This window comes from Halichoeres trimaculatus, unplaced genomic scaffold (genome assembly GCF_033239565.1).
Source record: "Halichoeres trimaculatus isolate MK-OKI-2021-1 unplaced genomic scaffold, fHalTri1.1 fHalTri1_scaffold_2, whole genome shotgun sequence".
NCBI lineage: Eukaryota > Metazoa > Chordata > Actinopteri > Labriformes > Labridae > Halichoeres > Halichoeres trimaculatus.
Genome location: NW_027437180.1, coordinates 13,249,385 through 13,274,246, shown reverse-complemented (window position 1 = coordinate 13,274,246; position 24,862 = coordinate 13,249,385). Strand labels below are relative to the sequence as shown.

Genomic DNA, 24,862 nt, shown 5'->3' with positions numbered 1-24,862 from the left:
GCACACGTATCCAGGTACATAAGAAGACTTAATCAAACAGGAGTATTTTTGGAGTCGGGCAATATCCCTGATGGGCCAAGAGTCTCTGAGCACTTCAGAGGGGATATGTGAAAGTATTCTGTCAAAGGAGAGCTACGTCTCAATAATCTGCAGCTGAAGAGGAGGAGAAGAATAGGAAATGAAGAGTAAAAACTGACACAGAATGGAGGAGAAAACAAAAGCAAGGACATTTTCTGCCTGCTTTACTTTTTAAAGACAGGCTGCAACATTCATATGAGATCGCCTGCTGTCTCTCCTTACAAGCATCATCTCCGTTTGAAGTGCAGAGACAAGAAAGCCTCTGCAACACATGAGGCCAACAGCCCGAGCTTCACTACCTCTGCACAGCTCAGCCTCAGTGACAGGCCGGCGTCCCTGCAGAAAGGATGGAGGGGGACCGGGGAGGTCGACTAGCTGCACATTTCTGCATAAATCTCCAGATAGATAGCATCAGGAGAAGAGAAACAGGGGAGGGAGGCAGGCAGGCAGGCAAGCAGGCAGCAGAGGATGATAAGGCCCCCGGGGCAGGGCATTCGACACTGTCAAAACTGTTTCGTCTCTGGCTATTGGACGAGTGGAGCGCGTTATGAGCCTGCATACCATTTGCCAGGACGCGATTCGGCTTCACCGGAGCATACAGGGCCCTGTATCTGACCTCCCAGCTCTCCCTCTCCTCAGTCATCGCAGACATGAAGGGAGCTGGACAGGACAGCACGAACACCGCATGGAGGAGGACCGGGGAGATTTCAAGTGACACTGTTGAAATCTTATCACTCTACAACTCTCTAAAATCCGAACGTTGACTCCTCTACAGATAAATAAATCAGAGACCACAAAGTCAGCTGCTGCTCCTCTGTCACCAAAATAAGAAGCTGAGGCCCCGAATCACAGCAAAGAGACGATCAATGAGACGATTTTTAAACTCCACAAAGACATGACTTCAGAAATCACCCCAGATCTAAAACAGCATCTTCATAATTTCTGTGAAATACTCAGAACTTTCAAAAAAAACATGTCCATGCTGTCATTGTTCTGTCATCGTTATCAAAGACGAAACACACAAAGACCCGCTGTGTGCAGCAAAAACAGTTGCCTTATCATGTGTTTCATCCTTCTTACCACTTTAAACCAACATTAAGTGCCTGTTTGTTCTTAACTTATCCCCATAAAGAATGCATCAGAAGAAGTGCTTCAAATGTACATGCACAGGTAGAGTATAGCACTAAATAATGCATACCTAGTACACTGCCACACACAGATCATCAAAAGTGGAGCAGAACAGCAGTTAAGGAGGAACGAAACTGGGTGAGGTGGCACTTGTGAGCCAATATGTTAAATGAATGACTTTGTTTAAAAAGAGAGGAGCAAGATAGAGTGATGGAGGAAAAAAAGTTAGGAATAGACATAAAAGAAAAAAGGAGGAGGGTCTGAAGTTGGAACAAGGAAGTTGGAGTTGGAGACCTCATCTACAGGCACAAACCTGCAGTACCTTTGAGCAGACGACAGTCCGAAAACACAACCTCTCCTTCTCTCTTATTTTCACACACACACACACACACACACACACACACACACACACACACACACACACACACACACACACACACACACACACACACACACACACACACACACACACATACACTCACACACTGACTCAGTCAGTGTTAACACTTCGGCTTGTCTGGAGGACAGAGTCATTCCCTCTTCTTCTCGCTTTCAGTCCCTCATGCAGCCTGCATGCTCCTTTGTTCCTCCTCCTTCCATCACGCTATTTCCTCAACACGCTCTGATGACAGCACTGAGAGAGGGTAAAGTGAGGCTGCCTTTCACAAACGCACACACCTCTTCAAGTCTTGGCCTATGACACTCTTACACATACTCACACACACATATATACAAATAATTTCTTTGAGTCCTTATTCTTATGCACAAGGGGACACCAACTTTGACCCAAAACCAGCTACTCCTAAATAAACCTTCAATCACTGTGTTTAAAACCTGGCAGATTTTAAAAGCCATCCATCGATCCTGTGTGCAAAGGTCTTTTTCTTTCTTTAACCTTTCCAAAGTGTAACTTCTAACTATATTCAGCAGGGATGCACCACAAGGAAGGAACACTAAAGAGGTCAAAACTAGGTATTGGAAATATTTCTCTTATTGTCATCTCTCAGTGAAGGCCCCTGATGAAACGTTGGTGTTTCACATGTACTTATCTGTAAAACATTACATTTCTCAGCATTGGCGCTCCAGTGAAAAAAAGAAGACTGAGAAGAATCACAAAGGTTTACCTGGGTTTTTTGTACTTGACACTGGCAGAAGCCTGAAGGAGCTCTCAAGCATGGGCCATCCTTCAGACACAAGTGAACAAGGCCTGTTTGAAACATGCAGTTATTTTTCACCCTGTCCTACCACCTCAGGGTGAAAAGACCAGGGCATGTGAGCTTGGGCCAACCATAGCAGCTCGTTATGCATAGGAGCCTGGAGGCATTGTGGAGGGACATGGCACTTTAAAACAAGAGGGCCAGTGTGTTGGAGTGTCCCGTGGCCTGGAGCTGTGGAGGCTGAGGGTTTAACACGCGTCCCATCTGCTGTGTGTGACTGTGCACACGGTGGTCGAGTGGTTAAGGAGGCATCAATAGCCAGACTCTTTAGATTGTGGGGTATCTCGGGGTCAGATGTAGTCTGAAAATTCATTTTTCATAGAAACACAGTGGCTGCAAGTCAGGAGAGGCAGTCATGAACAAGAGCTGACCGCAAAAGCTCAAGTCTGGACGTAAAACAGCCTTTATCACAAGTTCAGCGCCTTCCTTTAATAGTGGCATCACACATCCACATTTTACCCTGGTAAATCCATTTCAAAGTCTTTCAAACTTCTCCAGTTTTTAAGACTTGTACTTCCCTGATCCTGTTATAAGGACACGGCCACTCACAGTGAGACCTCAGTGCCCCAGCCCACCACCATCCACGCATCCAACCCTCTGTTCCCTGCTTCATTATTAATTCATCGAGGAGAAAACAGTGCTGGGCCACTTCTCCACCCAAACACTTTCCAAATCCTGATTAAAATTGCAAAATGGCCTCCTGTTCAGCTCTAATTCAACCCCCTTCAGGACATCATGACAGAAGCAGAAAGAGACATGGCAAACGCAGGGAGGTGGTCAGATAGCCAAAGTGACCTACAAATGTTTCCTTAAGTGCTCCTCTGCCTGGTGCAAGAAGTTGAAATGAATCAGCTGGGAGCGACCAAAAGGCTTGTTACCTGCCAGGGAAACACCTCCATGTCACGTTGCTTTGGACAAATGCCCTCAATAAATGGTTAAAAATCGAATGAGCACAAGGAAGAGTACTCCCAGTGACAAAAGGCTGTACTGTACGGCCAAAGAAAGGACCATAGGGTTAGGATGAAGTGAAGCAACCAGTTAATACCTACAGAACAAGAAACATTTACCATCGATAACAGCCTGAGAGATGGATGGGCCATATGCTTGGCAAAAGCAGCCCATGCTCCACACAGTTCTTCATCTTCGAGGCTTGCCGTACCAGATTCCTGCCTTCTAATTGAAGACATATGGTCTGATCAGCCACTATAGTAATACAAGAGAGGCCGGCAGAATGGTGGAAAATAGGACCAAGACGTTAACACAGAGCTGGATTCCTCCGTCTTTAAAATTTGCATTTACAGCACTGATGCTCTCAAACTGTGTGAAACTTATAAGACTCATTCAGAGTCATTTTTAACACAGCTGTCTTACAGCTACATCCTGTGCACACACACACACACACACACACACACACACACACACAAACACACACACACAGCGTCACTGGCCTGTTAAAAATACAGCATGTGAACCCTCCCGCTTATTCTCCCCAGAGGTGTGTCAGCAACATGCATAGGTCCAAGCAGTAGCGAGCGTGATATTAATTAAGTTGGCCAACCTGTAGGTTCTTTTGTGCCCAGCTGTAAAGCATAAATCAGGCTTTTAACGAGGCTAGGGCCCTAAGATCTCAAACCATGCTGGAATGCTACCTGCACAGCCATGCCAAAAATCTGTCTGGGTCTAGAGCTCCTATAGATCAGTGTGTTTATAAGGGGGGCTATAGCAACTTACCCTGGGGAGGGAAGGAGTTAGGGTGGAGCAGAGGAGCAGAAAAGGAGGGTGGCAAAGAGGAGGGGGGCAAGAGCTATTTCTATTGGGTCATCAGGTTTAAGTAAACATGTGGGTTGCTGGTGTGCAAGTGTGAAAGTGTACATGTGTGCTGCATGCATGCATGCATGCATATGTGCCACACTAAAAAAACTGTCTTGTTTTTCACGAGGACTCCATAGGAAGGAAGACATAAAGATAAGACATACGGAGCTAATGAGAGACGGATAGATAAAGACAGAACACGAGGACGGCAGTAACAGGTACAAACTTCTCCTGTGGAATATAACAGTCATGGTATTATCACCACGTCTCAGAGGAAAGTTATCCTCTGAGCATTTAGACCTGAGAGAGAGTTGATGGACAAGATGTATGTGAAGAAGGCCTGTGTGCTTTGGTGACAGAAGGATTTATTCTCAGACAGCTGCAGGACAGGACACATGTATGTGCAGATTGACTGACTGACTGACTTGTTGAGCAGCACACTGAGCCCACCTTTAAGCTACCGTTTCTGCATACGGGCCGTGAACCCAGACATTCCATGACAGGCACTGGCAAGACACAGTTAAACACATATACCCTATATGCAAAGGCAGAATGCAGATACACATTTACTCTCATATATACGCAAAGTATCCCAAGTGTGATAAAGCAATGTGTAAAACTGCACTGGAGGTTTATTCTGTGCATTTGTCGTGTAGCAGTGCGTGCCAACTCAATGTCTGCCCCACTGCAAAGCTCACCAGCTAGCAGAGCGCATAAATAATCCGGTGTAGAAGTGTGGAAATGTGGATTAATGACTGATCAGGGGATGGTAGAGCTGGTTTCTCCAGCAACACTCTGCAGCACCACCTGAGATTTATTGGCCAGATGTTTGTGTCATTGCTTCTCTAACAGACTATAAAACTTCATTTACAGAGGCCAACAGAGGAGTCTCAAAGCATCGCCAACACGGAAAAATGTGCTGTGCTGATGCAAATGTCAACTACAAATAATCAAGAAATGTAATTAACAAACAGCTTCCATTACTGGGAATGCTTGAGCGCCCCTGCTGTTTTTTTTTTCCTCGTGCTCTTACGCCTTTCTTTTTCTCCTCTGTGTCACTTGTACAATGACAGTCCTGACAGGAATGTAACTCCACTCCCTGCCAACGTGAAGTCAGGTTCTCAAGATCCACCCTGTCATTTTGAGAGGGGCTGACAACCTTTGACTGACACAGGGGTTGCGGGGGCATCGACCCCAGCGGACTGCTTGTGTTGCATTCCGAGAACTGAACTTTGTAGGTTTGCACAAGGTCAAACTGTAAAGCTCCTATACGCTCATTCCATACACGTCGAGCTCATATGGTTCATGCCTGCAGACAAACCCAGGAGGAAAACGCTTTAGGAGACAACCAGACAGCTATCTCTCGTACCTTTGACACAGCTGTATGGATATAGAAAGACGTAAAAAGATATGTTTGCTCTTAAAACGCGTTGCCTTTATTGCTCCCATCCGGTTTCATCACCTTTGCAGCGCACAGAGGGGAAGCTGATGAAAAGAGGAATTAAAGGCAGTGAAAGAACAAGGATATTATCTGAAGAGGAAGGGGTGTAGTTGTCAAGAATGGCATAAAAAGCTGCAGAGAGCAGAAGAAGGGAAAAACAAAAGCGTGGTGGACAGCTTTACACTGCAGCACCCCATTCTAGATTACATTAGTGGCAGCTGCTTCCTTTGTGTGGTTTTATGGCCTGGCCCCAAGAAAAAGCTGCTAAAATTTCATTTAATCTGCTGCAGAAACTCAAGAGTCTGTCAGCCACTCAAACAAGGGCGCCTTAAAGCACCATGCTCTCGGATATCTGAGGCAAAATAACACTAATAATATCTCTCTCTGTGGCCGTACAGGCAGACATTTTGTGTAACCAAAGAGGGCTCGCCGTGCCGCCAGTGCATGGGAAACTGGCCTGCTCTTCAAGTCCAGGGGCAGGCCCTTAATGGCGGGTGAGAGAGCCACACAACATCCCCCTTTTCCCCTCCTTCTCTCCCTCTTTATCTCCACCTCCTGTTCATCCTTCCAAGTCATTAGCTTATGTTAATCACTAAAACTACCAAGAGTGACCCCCAATTTCATTTACTATGCCACTATGCTTAACAGCAGATGACAACGCAGCTGCTAAGGCTGATTTATTAAGGTAAAGTGATTGTAGGACTGAGCATATATTCTTTGCTCATTTGCATCAGTTAACCGCTCTCAGACAAACAGAAAAAAACGTCTCAAGATATTTTTTTTTAATTTCAAAGTCTGTCTTTAATAGAAAAACCTGATGCTTTGTGACGAATAATCACTTTTTGGTCCCATTTCTTGGTAACAATAACTCCCTCTCACTGCCTCGTTGATTATGTGCTTTGCAAGAACATTATTTTTACTCACTTGACTCCGGACAAAGGCTAGGCAAATACCTTTTTTTTTCTAGAAATCTAAAATCATCCACTTATTTAAGGATCAGTTTCACAATTAGACAAACTAATACAAAATGAGCAAAAGGTTGACATGCCAGCACTATCTCTTTTAAAACAACTGCTTTATCTCAACTGCCTACTCAATATCCTGTCCACAAAGACCTTGATAACTAAAGGTAAACACAGAAGAAGCCCCACCGCTCTTTGCAGGGTGAGGTATCCTGACATGGACATGCAGCTTTGACAGCAGCAGTATCTGACAGAAAGCAGCAGCAGTTAGGGCAGCATCCATAGGCTCTCAGACCACAAAGCGACATGTCCCATACGTCCACTAACATTTTATTCTGATAAACTGAGGGAAAGAAGAAGGGGTGGGGGTCGGGAGAGGAGGGATGTATTTTGCTGTTTGATTCCTCTACTGTAGCTTAAGGCAATGAGAAGAGGAACAGACGAGGAAGAGATGCAAGGGGCCCCTTTCCTTTCGACCTCTCAGATAATAAGATGGAAGGAGAGAGGAGAACTTGGGGGATGGGGGAGGAACTGAGAGGAGCAAGGGAAGTCCAGAGCAGAGATATGGGAAGGTTTCTGTCCACACAAGCCCTCTGCTCCCTCAGTGTGAGTGGGTCAGAACAAAGAGGACAAAAGTAAGCTGGAGACTTCAGTATATACACATCCCACAGGAGCAGGTCTCACTTGCATATAGCTCATCTGCTCAGGTTCAGCTGCAGGCTCAGGAGACTGACGCCAGCGTGTGAGGATAATGACAATGAAGAGCAGACACCACTTATATACATGGAGGCAGTTCTACTAGTCCTGCACGATGAACAGGTTTTCCTCCTCATTTTCTAATCATGAGGGGAAGTGGCCAAATATGACACCACTGGCTGAGCAAAGGCTTTACATTAAGTTTCATGTTACACAGAATCATACAACTTGTAGTAGATGCACAAGCAGATGTGGAGTATGAGTGAGTGAAAGATATCAATGCTCTCAGAGAAATATTGCACCCAAATATGAGAGGCTAACTCTTTTACTTTGGCATCAAGTTACGAGCAACTAATGCCTTTCTTAAGAAAATGAAAATCACTGCATCAGAGGTTGAAAAAACTGTGAAGAAAAAAGTAGGCTGCTACAAAAAAGGCAGAAGCATCGTCTTTATATAAGTGAGTGAGGCTGTAACTGAAACATATGCCCATCAGCTAACACACTGATCTGGCTGATGAACTTTCAGTTGTTTTAATGATTGTGGTAAAAGAATCATGAACCCACAGGTGCTTCATAAACACAGGATCGTACTTTGCAGTATTCAAATCCACAAGAGGGTTGTCTTAAAACCTTCCTTGTCTTTCATTTTGGGAAAATGCAATACTTCATAACAAGAAGGTATTGCAGAAAAAAACTTGCCTAATGTTTTCTTTCAAAAGGATTGGTTTACATTTTGGGGAAGATGATATTTTTAGAGGGAATCTGCACCCTCCAATGGCTTAGCGCATCATAAAGAATAAAGAAAGTAATACTGTGTTTTTACAGAGCTGGGGGAGGAAGTTTCAGGACTGAAGTTCTGAGAGAGCATCTCTAAGTTTCTTATGCTGTTGCAACAGTTGGTTGAGGTTGAGGTTTAGGGTTTGAGTTGGACACAAAAAATGAGGTCCCTGGCCATCCAATCAGTGGTTTCAGATAATACAGGTCTTAAAACTGTAGTCCCAGAAATTCAACCCCTTTGCTTCTCTTCATACACTGGTCCACCTAGCTTAATGCGTACAGAAACTAACATTTCAAATAATGTCACAAATTGTTTTTAATGAGTTGAGAGCCATGTTAGAGCTCACTGAATGTCTTGCAAAGCTAGCAGATTATTAAACAGAAATTTAAGATGATTTTTCAAAAACTTGGTCATAAAGTTTTTCAGTCCCCAACTTTTCTCCCCATTGTTAGAGCCAGCTGAAAGCTCAAAAGAAGTGACTTGCTCTGTACAACCTGAAAACCATGCGTCAAACATGCTGGCTCAGAATAAAAGCTGCTGTTTAACATTCACTTATAGTTTTTTCTGTACAACATAGTTTACAAGAGGCGACTTATAGAAACACACAGAAAAGGAAACGGAAAGTTTAAAGAAAAGGTGTCTGAGAAGCACAAATGGGTGCTAATGAAGACATAGTGAGCTGAAAAGGGGGGAGGCGGAAGAGATGGGCGAGGGCAAATTAACCTTTTTAATTGGAGAGTGGTAGTCCTCTTTGGACCCTGCAGTTGGATCCAGAGTGCTGACAGATGATGAGAGGGAAATGGCAGGCCTATTACAGGCAATCTGGCCCTGCGACTTGGCAGACTACCTCAGTACCAGAGCCTGGGGAGAACAGGGCATGTCCAGCATGGAAAGCATTCGCTGCCAGACCGCTCACTGGCAGAAAAGGGCCTGCCTCAATAAAGGTATAAATAGAGAATGGTTATCTTGGCACTTTGAACTGGAGGGTAAAGGGTTGTCATAAGGGAGTCTGGTTTCTTGTCTGATAACAAAATACTACCTGGTCAAGAAAAAGGAGAAGGGCTTTGCTTTAATGAAAGAGAGAGAACCAGTCTGACAGGTAGAGGAGAGGAAAAGGGCCAGAGGGGAGGGAAGGGGTGGAGAAATGTACACTGAGAATTTTCACACCATTTAAGTTCACGTAACTTTGTACTCAAACACACATACACACACGTTTTCAGTCCCACTGCATCTGCCCAGCTTCCACAGAGGAGCCAGATGCAAGAAAGACATCAGAGAGGATAACTTCCTGTCTGTCTGTGTGTCTGGATGCGAGCGCCTTGTTTATGTCTGGGGATACAAGGAAAACAAACATCAAGGTCAGAGAGGCTGGAGTCTGTCCAAGCGATAGATAGCCCCCTCTTAACAGGACTGCAGGCCTGTTTTAACACATGGCTCTAGGGAGATACCAGGATTTAGACCGAGCCTTCAGGCAGGATTTTATATTGAATATTTGGATTTTTTAACAGAGCTGTTTTCTAAGTTGTAAACGTTTACTCCTCACATCTGAAAGTAAACAGTAAAATTACGTCATGGGAAAGCCAAACAACTCTGAAACTCAACTGTTTCATACCAGGAGCTTTTCATGCTGTTCTAATTTAATCAGAAATGTAACTTTCTGGGAGAGTCAGACTGATTTTATCATTGTTTCATTTCGTTCATTGTTTCACTGTCCAGCAGACAGTTGATATAAACATAATCCTGACGCCTGGTCTTTAATGCTGACCCCATTAGCCAGACATCCATGGGCATCTCTAGGTCATCGCCACTCAGACAAAGAATCATCAATCCTTACCTCATTTCAAACCCACCTCCCTTCCCCCCTTTTCTGATCCTCAGTCCATCTTTAAGTTCATCAACACTTCTGTGTGCATCTTTCTCCTTATTCTTCCGTTGTGCATTATGTTTTCTGATGCATTTTCAACGACGCTGCAGACCACACAGCGCTGCTTTTAGTCAGGCCATGCAGAGCCATCAGAGGTCTCCATACACATATGGATGCTAACAAACACCTCAACAGTCTGTGCCACACAATTAGCATCCTCCACCTGCATCACGCACACTTTCAGATTCTTCATTCACCATCTTCGCTTTGTATGACTCTCTATCCATAAACACACACACACACACACAGCAGACACATGGCCGAAGAGAGCAGACTACCATCTGGGAGTAGTGGCCGGCTTTGTCTGGGGGGGTGAAAGCGACAACACGACCCCCCTTCAACACACACACACAGACACACACACACACACACTCACACATAAACCATACACACAATCCTTGCAGTGGCCCCCTTCGCCCTCCCCGTCCAACTGCTCAAAGTGTGAGAGCTCTTCTCATACAATCTGCACATATACATATGCAAATTTGCGGGGGGGCATTATAAAAACAGCCATCATCACACACAAACACACACACAGACACACACACACACACACACACACACAGACGTAAGATTTTTAGTTGGCTTGGGCTCCAGAGTAGCCACGCAAGAGTTTTGGAAAAGGAAATGTGTTTCTGAGAAATAGAGCAAGAGCTGGAAGGCTGGAAGAAAAGAGCACATAAAACGAGAAGATGAAAAGAAGAACCTTCTTTATAAATAACAAATTAATGTGAGCATGTGTGAAATACATGCAAATGGGATTGCATGCATTTACATGGAGACACACATACACACGTGCACCCACAGACACGCAAACATATATTATCCATGTTTGCCCTGCAGCATGCATGTGATGAATTTATACATGAAAAAAACTCTCTCCATCATTTGGCACAGGATGTATCCCGACTGTTGTTAGATTTAGTGTCACATGTGGGTGTGAGGCCCTCAAAGACAATAACCATCATGAACCAGAACCAGATGATTACGGCTGGTTTGGACATCCAGTTAATCTTGGGGTTGTGGGTTGAGCTGGGTTTTAAAAAAGTTTGAGAAACAAAAAAATCTTCTTGTAAAAATAACATTTAAAAGATGTACACATCAAATAAATTTTCTGCATCTTTAGTAGAAATTCTTTGGTTTCGATCATATGGAGAAGCTGTGCATGACTGACATATTTGATGGTTACATTTATTGTGTGACACCTTTCAATGCCAAGCCTTATTCACGACGAATGTACACATTTCGATTATAAATGTATCGAACTCCAAAGACTCAATTAACAATTTAAAAAGTTCAGATGCTGTTGGATTTCTGTTTAAGCTTTGAGCCTTTTGACAAGTGTCCATTCATCAAATCAAAGACCAAAAGGCCCTGAGTAGAGACAGAAAAGAGCCTGAGTGAAAAGAAGCAGAGAAAAAAAACAGAAAAAATTCTTCCTTTCTCATATTAACACACACACTCACACATCTTTAACATTAGTAGAAAATGTTATTGAGGAATTATTTGTCACACCTCAACAGTGGGTCATGATATTTCTTCCCCTCTCAACTTAATCTGTAAACACTGCAATCAGTCATACAACACTTCCTGATGAGATAGCTGTAGCTTCAACGAGCTCTACAATGAAGTATTTCTACAATCCTGCTGAGACAAACACTCAGTTACTCAGATTCCTCAGATGTTCATGATGTGACAGCGCTTTCTGATCTGCCGTCGCGAGGCAGGTTTGTGTGTGAGCTCTGAGCATTTGAAGTGGCACAGTGAACAGCCTGCTCTAAAAACTCCAGGGACACGTTCGAGTCATAATTAGGAGAGGAGCTGCATCCATATTTCACCGCAAGCAGAGACACAAACACTGTCTCCATTACCAGCACGTTAGCGCATATATGACAAATGGGATTCAGAAGTTTGTGTGCATGTAAAGCTGACACGAACGGGAGGTTTCTGTCCCTCACAGCACAACAGTCTATTATGTACATCCTCCATATCAAATTCTTCCTCCCTGTTTTCAGTGTCTCATGTTTACTGTCATGTTTTTAGTACACAATAGCCGCGCTGGTGTTAAGCTCATGTTGCCTCAATCAAGAGGAGAACACCAACAACAACCAAACACTTTTCCGTCCTCTTCCCACCCTGTTTACGAGCAGATCCATTCGTCCCTCACTTTGTTCCCACGCTCCCTCACTTCTTTTTTCTCTCCTCTGTATTGTCCTGTGCCCTCAGGTTAGAGGTTCTCTCTGTTTCCTCCTCTAAAGCCGGCAAAACAGAGGAGGAGGATGAGAGCAGAGCAAGGCAGAGAGGAGGGCCTGTCCGACGCCTCCTTCGGCCTGGCTGGCTAACCGGTCTGAACTGGTTCTGACATAGGTGAACCAGAGACGTGTCCTCTTTCGCCTCTGGACAGAAGAGAACCACGGTGGCATTCCATCCACAGGCGGCAGGTACCAGGGAGGTGTGCATCCATGTGTGTGTGTGTGCATGTGCGTGTGTGTCTGTCTCCCAAGACCTTTGAGGCCTGGACCACTGCCAAGTTCATCTGTTAATGGACAGCTACGAGGAGAGACACCCCATCCCCCCACTTTCCCTCCACACTGCTCCGTCTCTTCGGCAGCCATGCCTGCTCACGACCCCCCCTTAACCTCCCCAACCCCCAGCCAGGCCTGCCCAGATACAGGCCCACACTCTCCCTCCTCCTACACGTCCTTTCTCTCCCTTCCCCTGAAAGCTATATCATTCCCTTTCTCCTCCTCCTCCTCCTCCACCTCCTCCTCCTGCCCACTGCCCCCCAACACTCTGTGCTGCTCCTATTCAAGATAAACAGAGTGCTTCAAGTTCAGGGGACACCCAGGGACCCTTTAACAAAGCCATCTATCATGCTGTCTGCCCAAGACTCCTCTGGCCATAGCCGGCTCTGCTGTTGCTGCTACATCTCTCTCCATCTGAATACATGTGTGTGAATGTGAACACACAAAAGCTGGACATTCACTGGTGAGGCTGCTAACACAAACTAGCCAGTTGCTATAGCTGATCCAAGGCCGGACAATTTCCCCATTGTATTAGTGGCCCCTCCTGGCCCCTCCAAGACCAGTGCAAAGACAGACAGCCCCCTCCTCCTCTTCCTCCTCTGCCAAAGCAACCCCCCCCTCTTCCCATCCCCTTTCTGCCCTGTTAAAACGAGACAAACTCATGACATGAAGGCACGCCACAGAGCGAGGAACAGCGCACGCCCAGGCCACTTACTCTCCACACCTCGGAGACGGACTCTGCTGACCCCTCTCCGGTTCCCCTGAAGTCAAACTGCGGGACGATTAACCAAACTGTCAACAGCTTAATAGTCTGGGAATAAGAGACTGACAGTCGGCCTAAGAGCTGTGTGTGTAAACACTGAGGAGATTATGAACGGTACGCAGGAGAAAGAGGGACGTCTGCTCCATACATGTGTCGTGCAACATTTATGCTAACTCTATGTAGGTAGGCTTTGTGGACATACAAGAACAGGTCTGCTGTGTGGAAATATCCCGTGGCAGGTGTTTTCCTAAGTGGCTTTTGTTTTCATGCTACACATTTTGCTCATTATGGGTATGACAGCTGCAGGAAGAGAAAAAATGGAAATTAAAGAGATAAAGCTGACTAAAGTGGTTTGTAACTTTAAGATTAATGCTTCTTTTTTGCATCAAGTAAAAATAACACACCCTGCAATGTGCAGGGGGTTTTTTATCAGTGTTTTTCCTCCATACTGAAAAATCTTGTCAACCAACTTTAGATCAACGTAAGAGATAGTCATTCTGTAATTACCAAAACTGGTTTGAAAAAAATGCTAGTACACCATATTTCCTGTTTTTATTATTATTATTATTATTATTATTATTATTATTATTATTATTATTATTATTATTATAAGTCTTCTCATTAAAGATCTCTTTTTAAATTTCTCCAAATCAAAAATAAAAGTAAGTGTGTTGTCACTGCCATGTTTCCTTTCCATCAATGCTCCTCCTAAATTTCCAGAAATAATCCCTAGAGCAGAAAAACATCCCTGAGACCAAAAGACTCCTTTAGTTCTGTTTCCCATAATGCTTTGAATATTTTTTGTCATATATATATATGTGTAGAAATTAAAGTTCATGTAGTGAAAGGGCAGGAGAGTTGTCTGGCAAACTAAATGTGAGAACACAAGCCAACTCTTCAGCATGAAAGAGAGACAGCAGCACTCACGTCCTGGTCACACAAACACTCACACGCAACTTCTATCTTTTCTGCTCCATCTTTCACTCCCTTTCTTCCTCTTCTCTCTACTTGTCCTCACTTCTCTCTGGCACACACAGCAGCCCCGAAAGCCCAGAAGATGCTATCCTCTCCTGCCTGCCTGCCAGAGAGGAGGGGACCAGGCTGCCGGTTTTAGAGCGCTAAATTATCCATTAGATGTTATCAAGTTGTAGCAGGGTGATGCCATTCTGCAAGGAGCCATCAATCTTTCATAAGTCCCAGGCACGGCGAGCGTTGGGATGCACTACAGGAACCTCCCAACCACTCCCGGCACACCACCCAACCCCATCCCACTCACCCAACTGCACGCAAACTTGGGCATGTACACACAGTGAGGTGGACATCCGCACACACAGTCAACAAATACACATGCTGACATAAATGCAGCCAGGTACACGCTCTTGCACTCAAGCTCTGCAGAAACAAGCTTGTTTAGGGAACATCAAGTTCTACATTTTCCTGCGTTGTGTCTTTCTTTTCCCTCTAGCTAACCTCCCTAAACAAATCTAACATTTTGGGCCAAGCATCAAAATTTACGCTGCTTAAACCTTGTTTCTTCCCCTCACACCCTCTTCCCCTGCACGCTCCTTCTTTTTTCTCCTCTCCCCCTCCTCCCTCTGCCTTTTGCCGTGGCCTGGCAGGCAGGCAGGGCAGACATGTTCAGAATGCGATCCGGTAATGGGCTAATCAAAAATGCAAAACAATTGGCAATTACCGCGCGGGGCCCTAATGGTCATTAGAATTTACAACAAGGTAATGAACTGAGAGTCAGCTTGGTCCATGCATATTCATAAAGCAATCAGGCCTTTGAAGATTAAAGAAGCGCTTCAAATTTAAATGAGGGCGCCAGCATGTTATCAGTGAGATTCAGCCTGCAAAAGTAAAGGGTGCCTGGGACAGGAGTGTGCATTTGTGAGCGTGTGTGGATGTGTTTGTGTGTGCGGTGAGGGTTGGGGGTCAGTTTGGCACGGAGAATGGAGTGGAGGTGGAAGTATGAGCATGTGTGCGTGCATCCTTGCATAAATGATGAAGGTGTGTGTCGTTCAATTTGTATGCCAGGCCCACTCTTGCGTGCATGCTTCTTTGCAAAGAACGCCGATGCAACAATATAGCCTAAAGTGATTCTAATAACCAAATTAACGCTCTCTTAAAAATGAATGAGGCCCATATCTTTTAATCATTATTCAAAAGACATGGGATTTGAATCTAAGATCAAAATGTAAAGCTAACTTCAGCGATTAGGAGGCAATGAGCTTTTGAACACCATCCACCCTGAGGAATACAGGAACCTATTAGTGAACATTCATGAAATAGTGCTGCAGCAGCAGACGAGGTACACACACCAGTGTATGCTGAAGCACTCTAAGACTTTCACACACTTTAAACTGTGAGTTTTCACAAGTGTCACATCAGACACAGAGGCCCTCTTCATTCTGTATCTCTGTGCTTGAGATAAGGCTGTCGAGACAGAGCTGCAGAGGACCACCCACTCAACCACGTACAAAAGGTACAGAAAGACCTGCACACGCCCATAAAAGTACAGACACAGCCTGACAGGCCAGGCCTCGCACTGGAACCTGCAGTGGGACAGATAGCAGAGGAAGACACACTAAAGACAGATAGTGACCAGGATCAGCGGGTTCAAACCAGCACAACAGCCTTAGTGCTATCACAGTGAGCCGGAGGAAGACAAAGCAATAGATCTCTAGCACCACATTGCTACTAAACTCTACAGTCACAACAAGAGCAGCAGAGGTTAAGCTGACACACTTAATAATGATACTGGATGTCAAATTGTAACACAGATTTCCCAACACAAGAATCTAAAACTTTGTTATAAAACAGAAAGGGGAAGGAAGAGTCTGAGTATTTTCTAAGAATCAGTGACAAAACAAAGAAAAGAAATCTTCTTGTAAAATCTGTGCTTCTATCTAAACCAAAACTAACCTGCCCTGTGCCCACAAACTAAAATATCACATCTGCTCTTGTCACCCATCATCCACCACTTCCTGAGTTGCAGCTGCATCAAAGACACTTTTCTTCTCTGTTTCAGTTTCTGTCTAAAAATAAAGTCATTAACCTGCAGGTGGTGAAGCCGGCGGCTGGTGTGACAGGCCCTGACGTTGTCAGCTGACCCCTGACCCCGTGATGTGACTGCCTGCCACGCTATTGACAGGACAGCGGCAGGACGTACTTATTTCTGAGGCCACTTTTTCATCCTGCATGATGCGGCTGTGGACAAACAAGGTTGTTTCTGTCGTAGAGATTCATTTGACAGTAGATAGAAGCGATGGGAAGAAGCAACAAATGTGTGGATGTGTTGTCTGAGTGTGTGTGTAGTGGTGAGGGGGGTGAGGGGGTGGGGGGGTCTTCTAGCTTGCAGTGCGGCCAAATCTGTGAGAGTGAGAATAAGCTGGAGAGTGGATGTTGGAAGGCTTAAAGAGGTGCAGACACGCTAATGTAGCCAAAACTTGAGTCTCCAGTCCCTTGAGACAAACTACTGGAGCGATGCGTGGAGAGAAAGAGCCTGAGCTCGAGTGAGCAAAGGAGACAGGAAAAAAAAGAAGGAGAGGGTAAGAAACAGCAGGGAGAAAGGGGCTGAAATAAGTATCATATGTTTCTGACGGATCTCATCAACTCACAACACATCATGGGGCCTCTGCCACAACACATTCATTACGGACAAAACACAGGTTCACAGGAGGCACACACCATGCCTGTGTGTGAGTGTGTGTATCTGCAGAGGGAGGAGGAAGAAGGGGGCTTTTTTGTGACCATAAAACAGGTGTGTGTCTGTATACATGTGTGGGTGTGTAAGCTCATTTGTGTATACCTCTTTCTTTGTGTGTATGTGTGCATGTTTTTGGGAGTCCATGTGTAAGCATACTTGAACTAGCCTCCACCTGAATGGCCCCAGGCTGTGGTACCGGGGTGGTTAGAAGACAAACAGAGACACAGGAAGCCCAAGCCCCAGGCCCTGAGGACACACACACACACACACACACATACACACACCAACACACACATTTAAGTATACACAAACTCCAACTGTCAGTCACACAGGTATCAGCCACCCCACGATAAGTCCTGCTTCCGAAAGCCCACAAAACATTGCTTTGGCACAGAAATGCACCTCCTCTACCTTCCTATTACACACACACACACACACATACACAAACACACACATTAAGGCCCAGCCCGTCCCTCAGGCATAGAGCTGTGTGCCAAGTCTAGCCTGGCATGGTCCACAGAGGGGTGTCCTCCGGCGAGGCTTGCCAAGTCAAAGACCCTTTCATGTTCAGCCTGCACGCCCAGAGTAGTAAAGCTTTAACAAACAGCCGACACACACACACTTGCAGACACACACACACACACACTGACACAGGAGGCTATAAACAGTTTAAGTGGTCAAAACCACATTCATCCACGCACACATATGCACATACATTAGTTTAACACCCCATCCACACAGGAGATGTAAACATCCACTAGACTCGGGCACTTGAATGCAGCCGCAGCCGCTAACACTCAATCCAACAACAAAGGCTGACGGATTTTCTCTGACAACATTTGTGGGTGTTTAGAGCTCAGCTTTGGAATACAAAAATGTCCTCTATGAAAAATTCATCCTTAAAACCATTCCTGTTCACCTTCATTAAAACTTAGTGGAGTCCACATCCAAAAATAGGAACGCTTTTTATCAGAGCCCAGGGCAACTGTAGGATGAAATTACAGTCACTTTTTACAGACAATACAGTGCTTATAGTCAGATATTAGCGGGTGTATTGTAAGTACAGCAGCATGCATCTGTGCCTTTTCAGCATCAATTAAAGTGATCACCCAAACAAAAGCACACATTGCATGTGAATTTGGAGAAGCAGCCCAGATGCACACAGACACACACAGTGGCCACAGGAACAAGATGTCAAGGATCCCCTCACACACACACACTCACATGCACACATACGCGCACACTCCATGCACTGCCCAGCCCCCCAGTTCTGCCTGACAGATACCCAGTGTGTTATACATGTGTGCTTATGAGGGGGGCAAGGGGGGCTGGTGGTTTGGAGAAAGGTGGCACAGTGCCAATACGAAGCCTGCTAAATACCTTTGTCTTCACAACACACAGGGACAAACAGGACAGGCAGGCTGCAGCAGGAAGACACGCTGCAGCCACAGAGAGGTGTTACAAGAAAAACCACTCCGTTGTAAGAATGTTTTCCTCTTCATAGAGGAAAGGGGGAAAGGTGGCTGCCATAATTAACTCAGTATCGATTCACAGTTCAGGTTACAATAGAGGCAGTGCGCTGGAAAGAGGCAGAAGTGTGAGATGGAGGTCGATTGTATAGCAGCTACAATGGCCTCATTAACACACATGGCTACACTGGTGAGAATGCAAGAGGTGCTAATGCTGGACTGGATAAATACAGGCTGTAGTAATGTAGCAGAGCACGCACAAGAATGTGGTTCACATTCTTCAAGTGTTGAGAAGAGAGACAGTTTGTACAAATACTGGTTATGGTATAGGACATGATAAAGCCTCTCTGCAGTTGGTGCAGTTGTGAACGCTACATCATAACAATGGAGAGCATCTTGCTCCAATTACTCAATGCTGGCCAAACAATCATTCACCGCACAGATAAAAAACAGCCTGTCCCAAGAACAATGAATGATAATGTAAATAAAAACCTACAAATTGACTTCATCATCAGTCTGCTTATTACTCCTGATGAATAAATCCAGTTTTACACTCTGCTGAAGACACATAGTTTATGTGAGAATCCGTCATCTGCTCTTTTTCTGGGCCATCTATAATCTGGAGACAAGCTTTGGTGTCCCTATGCATATCTTAAATTGTTTATCATGCAAATGATGGCACGCAGGCTGCTCTGCTCTGCTCTAACGGCCCACAGCTCCAGACTACAGACCCCAGCCCCAGCTGCAGCCATGAGGCTCCCAGACGGCCTCAGCTGTCCCAAAGACGGAGGCCGAGAGGCACACAGCTTCACCTCCAGCTCTTGGTGAGTTACAGACAAACAGCCCCCGCTACCCCCCCCCCCCCCCCCCTGGTTGCAAGTTCAACCATGCTGGGTGTCAGCTCCTCCAGGCCTTCAGCTTCTTAAACACTGAATATCTGTGGTCCAAACAGGTCCAGTCCATCAGTGGCATATGATGTTTCAGGGCGAGGGTGGGGAGCAGAAGGGTCGCGTTCATATGGGAATGTGCCGACTCTTAAAGGGTGTAACACTGCCCTGAAATAAGCTGGACATGAACCCACATGGCAGGGATGCAGAGAGTAGGGACAGTATGTATCCAGATGCCTCATCTCAGTGTCAGCTTCTCACTGAGCGGGGTGAGGGAACATGGCAGCGAGCATATGGGCTACGGGGTGGCGCGCTGGCACTGCCAGTCTGAATCCATCAATCTTGCACCCAGAAAACAGAGGTGATGGGGAGGCTGGCTTTTACGCACATGTGAGTGATGTTTAAGCTTTCTGCACAGAGGCTGCATGAAGTGTTTTAACCAAATTCTTTTGCAGGTTTATCCATGCCCTTATCTGTAATCTTATCCTCACAGGCTTTTGTTTACTTTCCCTCAGGTTGAGATAGGGCACAACTCAACTCCACATGCACCCAAATCTGTCTATTTATTACAAAACAGAGCAAAACTGTTACACAATGCCGAGAGAAATTAGCCCTCTAAATAAAGCTCTGCTCACAATGCTAGTGACCTCATGTTGTCATGTGGACTGCAGTGCATGATGATCTAAATGAGGGAAGAAAAGCATGTTCGAACAGCTGACAGGGCCAAGAGGCATGTTGGGCTGAATGTGTGTGTGCTTGTGTGTGTGTGTTTGTGTGTAAACTTATGCCCATGTCCATTTGCGTGTGTGTTCTCATACACAGGGCAGATGTTTAACAAACTGCACACTAATGAACAGTGGTCATCTGTGTGATGGAGTCTCTGACGAGCAAACACACAACAGTCCCTTTACAATGCCATCTGCAGAGCTGCAGCAGTACAGTGGTGCACATTATTCACTACTATTATTCCTGCACTTATCCTCAATTGGCACCAAATTAAATCAAAACTGCACAGACAATCAGCTCAATCTGGCTCACAGCATCAAATCTGCGAAAGGAAATGAGCAGCGACTGAACGGTCCGGAATCAAACCTCACACTGTAAAAAAACAGCCATGAGGGGTGCACGCCTGTTTGCACGACGGCTCATGTTTTCACGACAGCCTCGTTTAGCCTCGATGGATAAACAACAAACCAGCCGTCTTAAGAAGTCCTTAATTACTCGAATCAAGAAAGACACTGACAATTAGTGGCTGTAGGCTTCCTCAAATAAACTCTTCTTCTTTGACAAGTTCGGCATAATTACATTCTTTTCTATCTCTTTTTAATTTTAGCATCAGAGTGATGCTTCACAGGCGCATATTTGAGGGAAGGATAGATATGGCAGCGTAATAAGCCAGGGAGGGATGGAGAGACATCTCTCACCACCACATGAGAGGGAATGTGGAGGCCACACGGTCTGAGCACATCTGTGATGCAGCAACAAACCAAAAGAAGACCATCTTTTTTTTTCCTCCCTCTGTGTCTTTCTCTCTTTCATAATCTGTTTCTTTGTGTGTGTGTGTGTGTGTGTGTGTGTGTGTGTGTGTGTGTGTGTGTGTGTGTGTGTGTGTGTGTGTGTGTGTGTGTGTGTGTGTGTCTTGACTGTGAATGTTTCCGCTTCTTAGAAACATTTCAGGGCGGGCTGCTCTTCATGTGGCTGAGAGAGATTCACAGCTCCTAAATTGAGCCGCAGAGTTTTCACACTGACTCGCTAGGACAGGATACATCCCTATCACATGAAGTAAACCTAAGGACATGTGAACACGTTTCCTCATTGAAACCCTACAAAGCTCTAACTGTGACCCACAATGCACCTTCACAACTTCTGTCTTTATGCCCTCATTTGTGTGACAGCCGCTTTAAGCTCCCTCTGTGTTTACCTGTGATATTCTCCTGCTTAGGGATTATTCCTTGCAAGGGTGTAGATAAACAATCCTCATCCTGCGGCGACACCTGAACTGCCACCTCCACTGGGTGATACACCCTCCGCGGGTGCTGATGGTGGGTCCGTGAGTGCGACGAGGACGTGGAGAGTGGGGAGGCGAGTGGGGAGGAGGGCGGCCTGTCCAGAGGTTTGTCTGCGCAGAGGCTCCCGTGGCACTGCCTCCGTTTGTGTTCGATGAACAGCAGGATGTCTGCCAGGGGGAAACGGGAGTGGCACTGGCCACAGGTCAGCAGGTCCTGGTCCCCTTTGAGGGGCTCACCCTGATCCTCGCCCAGCCCTGGGGAGTCCTGAGAGTCTTCTTCGGGTAAAACGCCTGACAGCGGCTCAGCTGAGCAGGAAGACAAGAGAGGGAGAGGATTGTGAGATACGGTTAAGTGAGAAAGAGGGGTAGTGATTATTCAGGGCTGGTAAGCAGATGTGATGGGCAGACAACAGAGAAACACATCTCTGAGTTTCACAGAGAGGAATGAGAGGGTGTAAAGAGAGCATGGAGATACAGTTGAGAAAGAAAAAGAGGAAGAGAAGAGAAAGACTTCGATAAGCACTGACATGTTCAGCTCGCAGGCAGCAGCCAAACGATTAAGTTGCTTGACCCTCTTTATTGTGCTGCCAATCTCGCTTTTTTAATGAACCTAACACCTCAGAGAATCAAAAAATAGATTCTAATTTGAGTTCAAGATGATTGGACCCCATTTCGTTAAAAGTGCTGGGATCTCGTGAACCAAGGTTAGACATTGAGGGGTTGGATGTGGAGTAGGTCCCTGAAGTACCGACAGAGACGGAGACAGAGAGAGAAAGAGAGAGCAGTCTGAAAAGAAGTAATCTAGCCACATGGTAAACGACATCGGGTGCCCCGACTGGGATGTTGAGATAAGATGTGATGAATTCTTGCTGCTGCTTCAACCTTTAATTCCATGTCGGGTCGGATGAGAAGGTGGTGAGGGACTATGCAAGATAGGCCCTGCTACCTGGATGTTCAGCTGCATTAAAGATGAGGGACTCTTCCCCTATTTTACCAGAGCTTATCTTAACCAGCTTACACCCCGCACACAGGCGAGGTGTGTGAGGCTGGGTTAGGTAGAAAGATTTTCTTCAAACCAAATAATCTCATTTTGATGCCAAGCAAGAGTGACGTGAATAAGTTTGAAAACTAAAATTTAATCCCTTTTTCAGACATCTGACTGCGTCAGAATGTAAAGTAGTTTAGGTCAGTGTTTCCCTTTGGGCGACAGGAGCAGGTCTGATTCACTATCAGGAAAATCACAAGACCTCATCCTCTGCTGTGTTAAACATGCTCACTGCCTGTCACAGAGGAGGAACAAAAAAAGAAGTTTAACTCACTTTCCTACTGAAGTAGCACGAGATAAACAAAGATGTGCAAACGTACTAAAACGTTTCTGTTCTGCCTGTATGAACATGTAAGATTTCCTTTTGCATTACGATGGCTTACCTTTAGGGGGAAAATAACCCAATTATGCAAAGAGTGTGGCATTTTGCTCTTGAATTTACTGTTATGATTTGTTAAACATTATCATAAACCTGAATGGAGCTGGACAGATCTGGGTCAGAGCCAAATATGAAACAAGGCTGAATAAAGGCTTCAAAACGAAAAAAGTAATCCGTTTTAATTCCTAAGTGTTGAGTTTGAACAGGTATTTTTTGCTGCTATAAAAATAAAATCATCTCACACTTAATGTGAATACTTGCACATGTCACTCTCTAAAAGAAAGCTACATCAAGAAAATTTTCAATACTTTTTTTTTCTCGTGAAAGAAAGCTCATCTGTTCGCCCTTGGTCAAGAAGCACAGGGAAAAAGTGGATCAAGTTCAAGTTCATAAGTGGTCCACAAGACTACAATCATATTGCGCCCCCCACTGACAAACCTTTGGACAATTATCCGACAAATGAAGGCATACATGTTGCGAGAGCATAATTGGTTTGAACTGCGCTGGGAAAGCGTGCAGAGAGGTGTTCAGGACAAAAATAATTAAGAAGAAAAGAAACGAGCAGCTCCAGATGCCCTCTCAAAACTTACTTTAAAACATTCTGTAAATTCTCTGACGTCTCATTCGCACTAATCTAAGTAAGTGTGTATCGATGAATCATATACTGATGTTATCAGAAGCCTCACAGGGAATGTTTCTCCCGCATTCATAAAAAGGAAGCGTGATAATGATATCATACAGTATCTATCAATGACGGGTCATATTATCACATCGCGCGTAAAAGCACTTTCGTGGATTCCTCTCTCGCAGTTGTCCAGCGGAATTGCACAGAGAGATTCCTGGAGGATCACGCAACATGAACCTGTTTATCTTTTGTGTGTTTAATACACGATGTTTGATTAGGAGCTGAGAGGAATGTGTGGCACGGAAACTATATTCCTCCTACCCGATATCGCGCACGAGGTCTGCGCTGTGGCCAAGTGGGTATGTAAACACCACTTCCCCGCGTCCAAACCAGCTCAAAGCTCTAAAATCGCACTCTATCGACGGAGATAAATGTGGTCGCTGTAATGGATCAGGTTTAAACGCTTCACCTGGAGAGCGTACAGCGTGTGGCAGAAGCAGTGTGCTCAGGCTGCCTTCATATAGCCAAAGGTCTCTGGTCATAAAGCCCATGCATGCCCTTTAATGGCGAAAGAAACCTTGAAGGCTGCGTTATACAACACGTTTTAAACACCACAAGTTATTCTCTCTGACACATTGTTTTAAACTCTCAGCGGATTATTCTTCATTCAGTTTAAGGACCTGCAGTCCTGGACATGTTTGCGTTTTTAATTTCACTCGGGAGGCGGCGGGTCTGTACATGACCATACCCAACCTATTCAAATCCCCCAAGGAAGTTGCCCCGTAAGGAGAAAAAACACCAGGCTGCTCCATGAGAGGGACAAGCAGCTAAATTAAGTCAATGTGTGATTCTACTCCACTTACGCGAAAACTCCCGTTTGCTCAAGTGCTGGGGTTTGCCTTGCTTGCGGCGAGACATGTTGGTTTAGAGTCGGCTCTTCAGCTGAGTTCACATTGGGAAATCCTTTCCTATAAGGTAGACTCCAAATGAAATATCTTCATTGATGCCTCTGTCATCCAAGTGAGGGAAAAAAGCAAAGAAAAAATGAAGTGCAGATCATTCAAAGGGTGAGGCGGAGCGCGCGGCGGCTTGTGCGGACCTCTTCATGACTTTTTCGCAAAGAGAGAGTGATGGGGGTACAGAGAAGCCCCCCTGAGCTGCAAGTTCAAGTGCGGACGTGACGTTCCTGCGAACTTGAACGTCAGGAGATGGACTGACTGAGACATAGAAAACATGGGCAGGGCGAAGCCGGCCAGTGGGAGGGGGACAAGACGTAATAAAAACCAATGGACACTCATTATGGACTACCTATGGAAGGGTGGGGGGAGAAAGAGGAGAGACCCCGAAGACACCAATGGACAGAAGGGATCAAAGGGGGCTGGGCTTGCTGTGTGTGTGTGCGTGTGCGTGTGTGTG

At 45.4% G+C, this 24,862-nt stretch overlaps 1 protein-coding gene across 1 annotated transcript in view; it reads right to left on the bottom strand.

Moving 5' to 3' along the window:
- bcl11ab (BCL11 transcription factor A b) overlaps window positions 1-24,685 on the bottom strand; it is a 36,165-nt gene extending 11,480 nt beyond the window's left edge. The window contains exons 1-2 of the mRNA XM_074685270.1: window positions 24,310-24,685; window positions 21,311-21,703 (exon numbers count right to left, since the gene is read on the bottom strand). Coding sequence (XP_074541371.1) covers window positions 21,311-21,703; window positions 24,310-24,364 — 448 coding nt within the window. The 5' untranslated portion in view covers window positions 24,365-24,685. The remainder of the gene's footprint in view (window positions 1-21,310; window positions 21,704-24,309) is intronic.
- Between the last annotated feature and the right edge of the window lie 177 nt (window positions 24,686-24,862).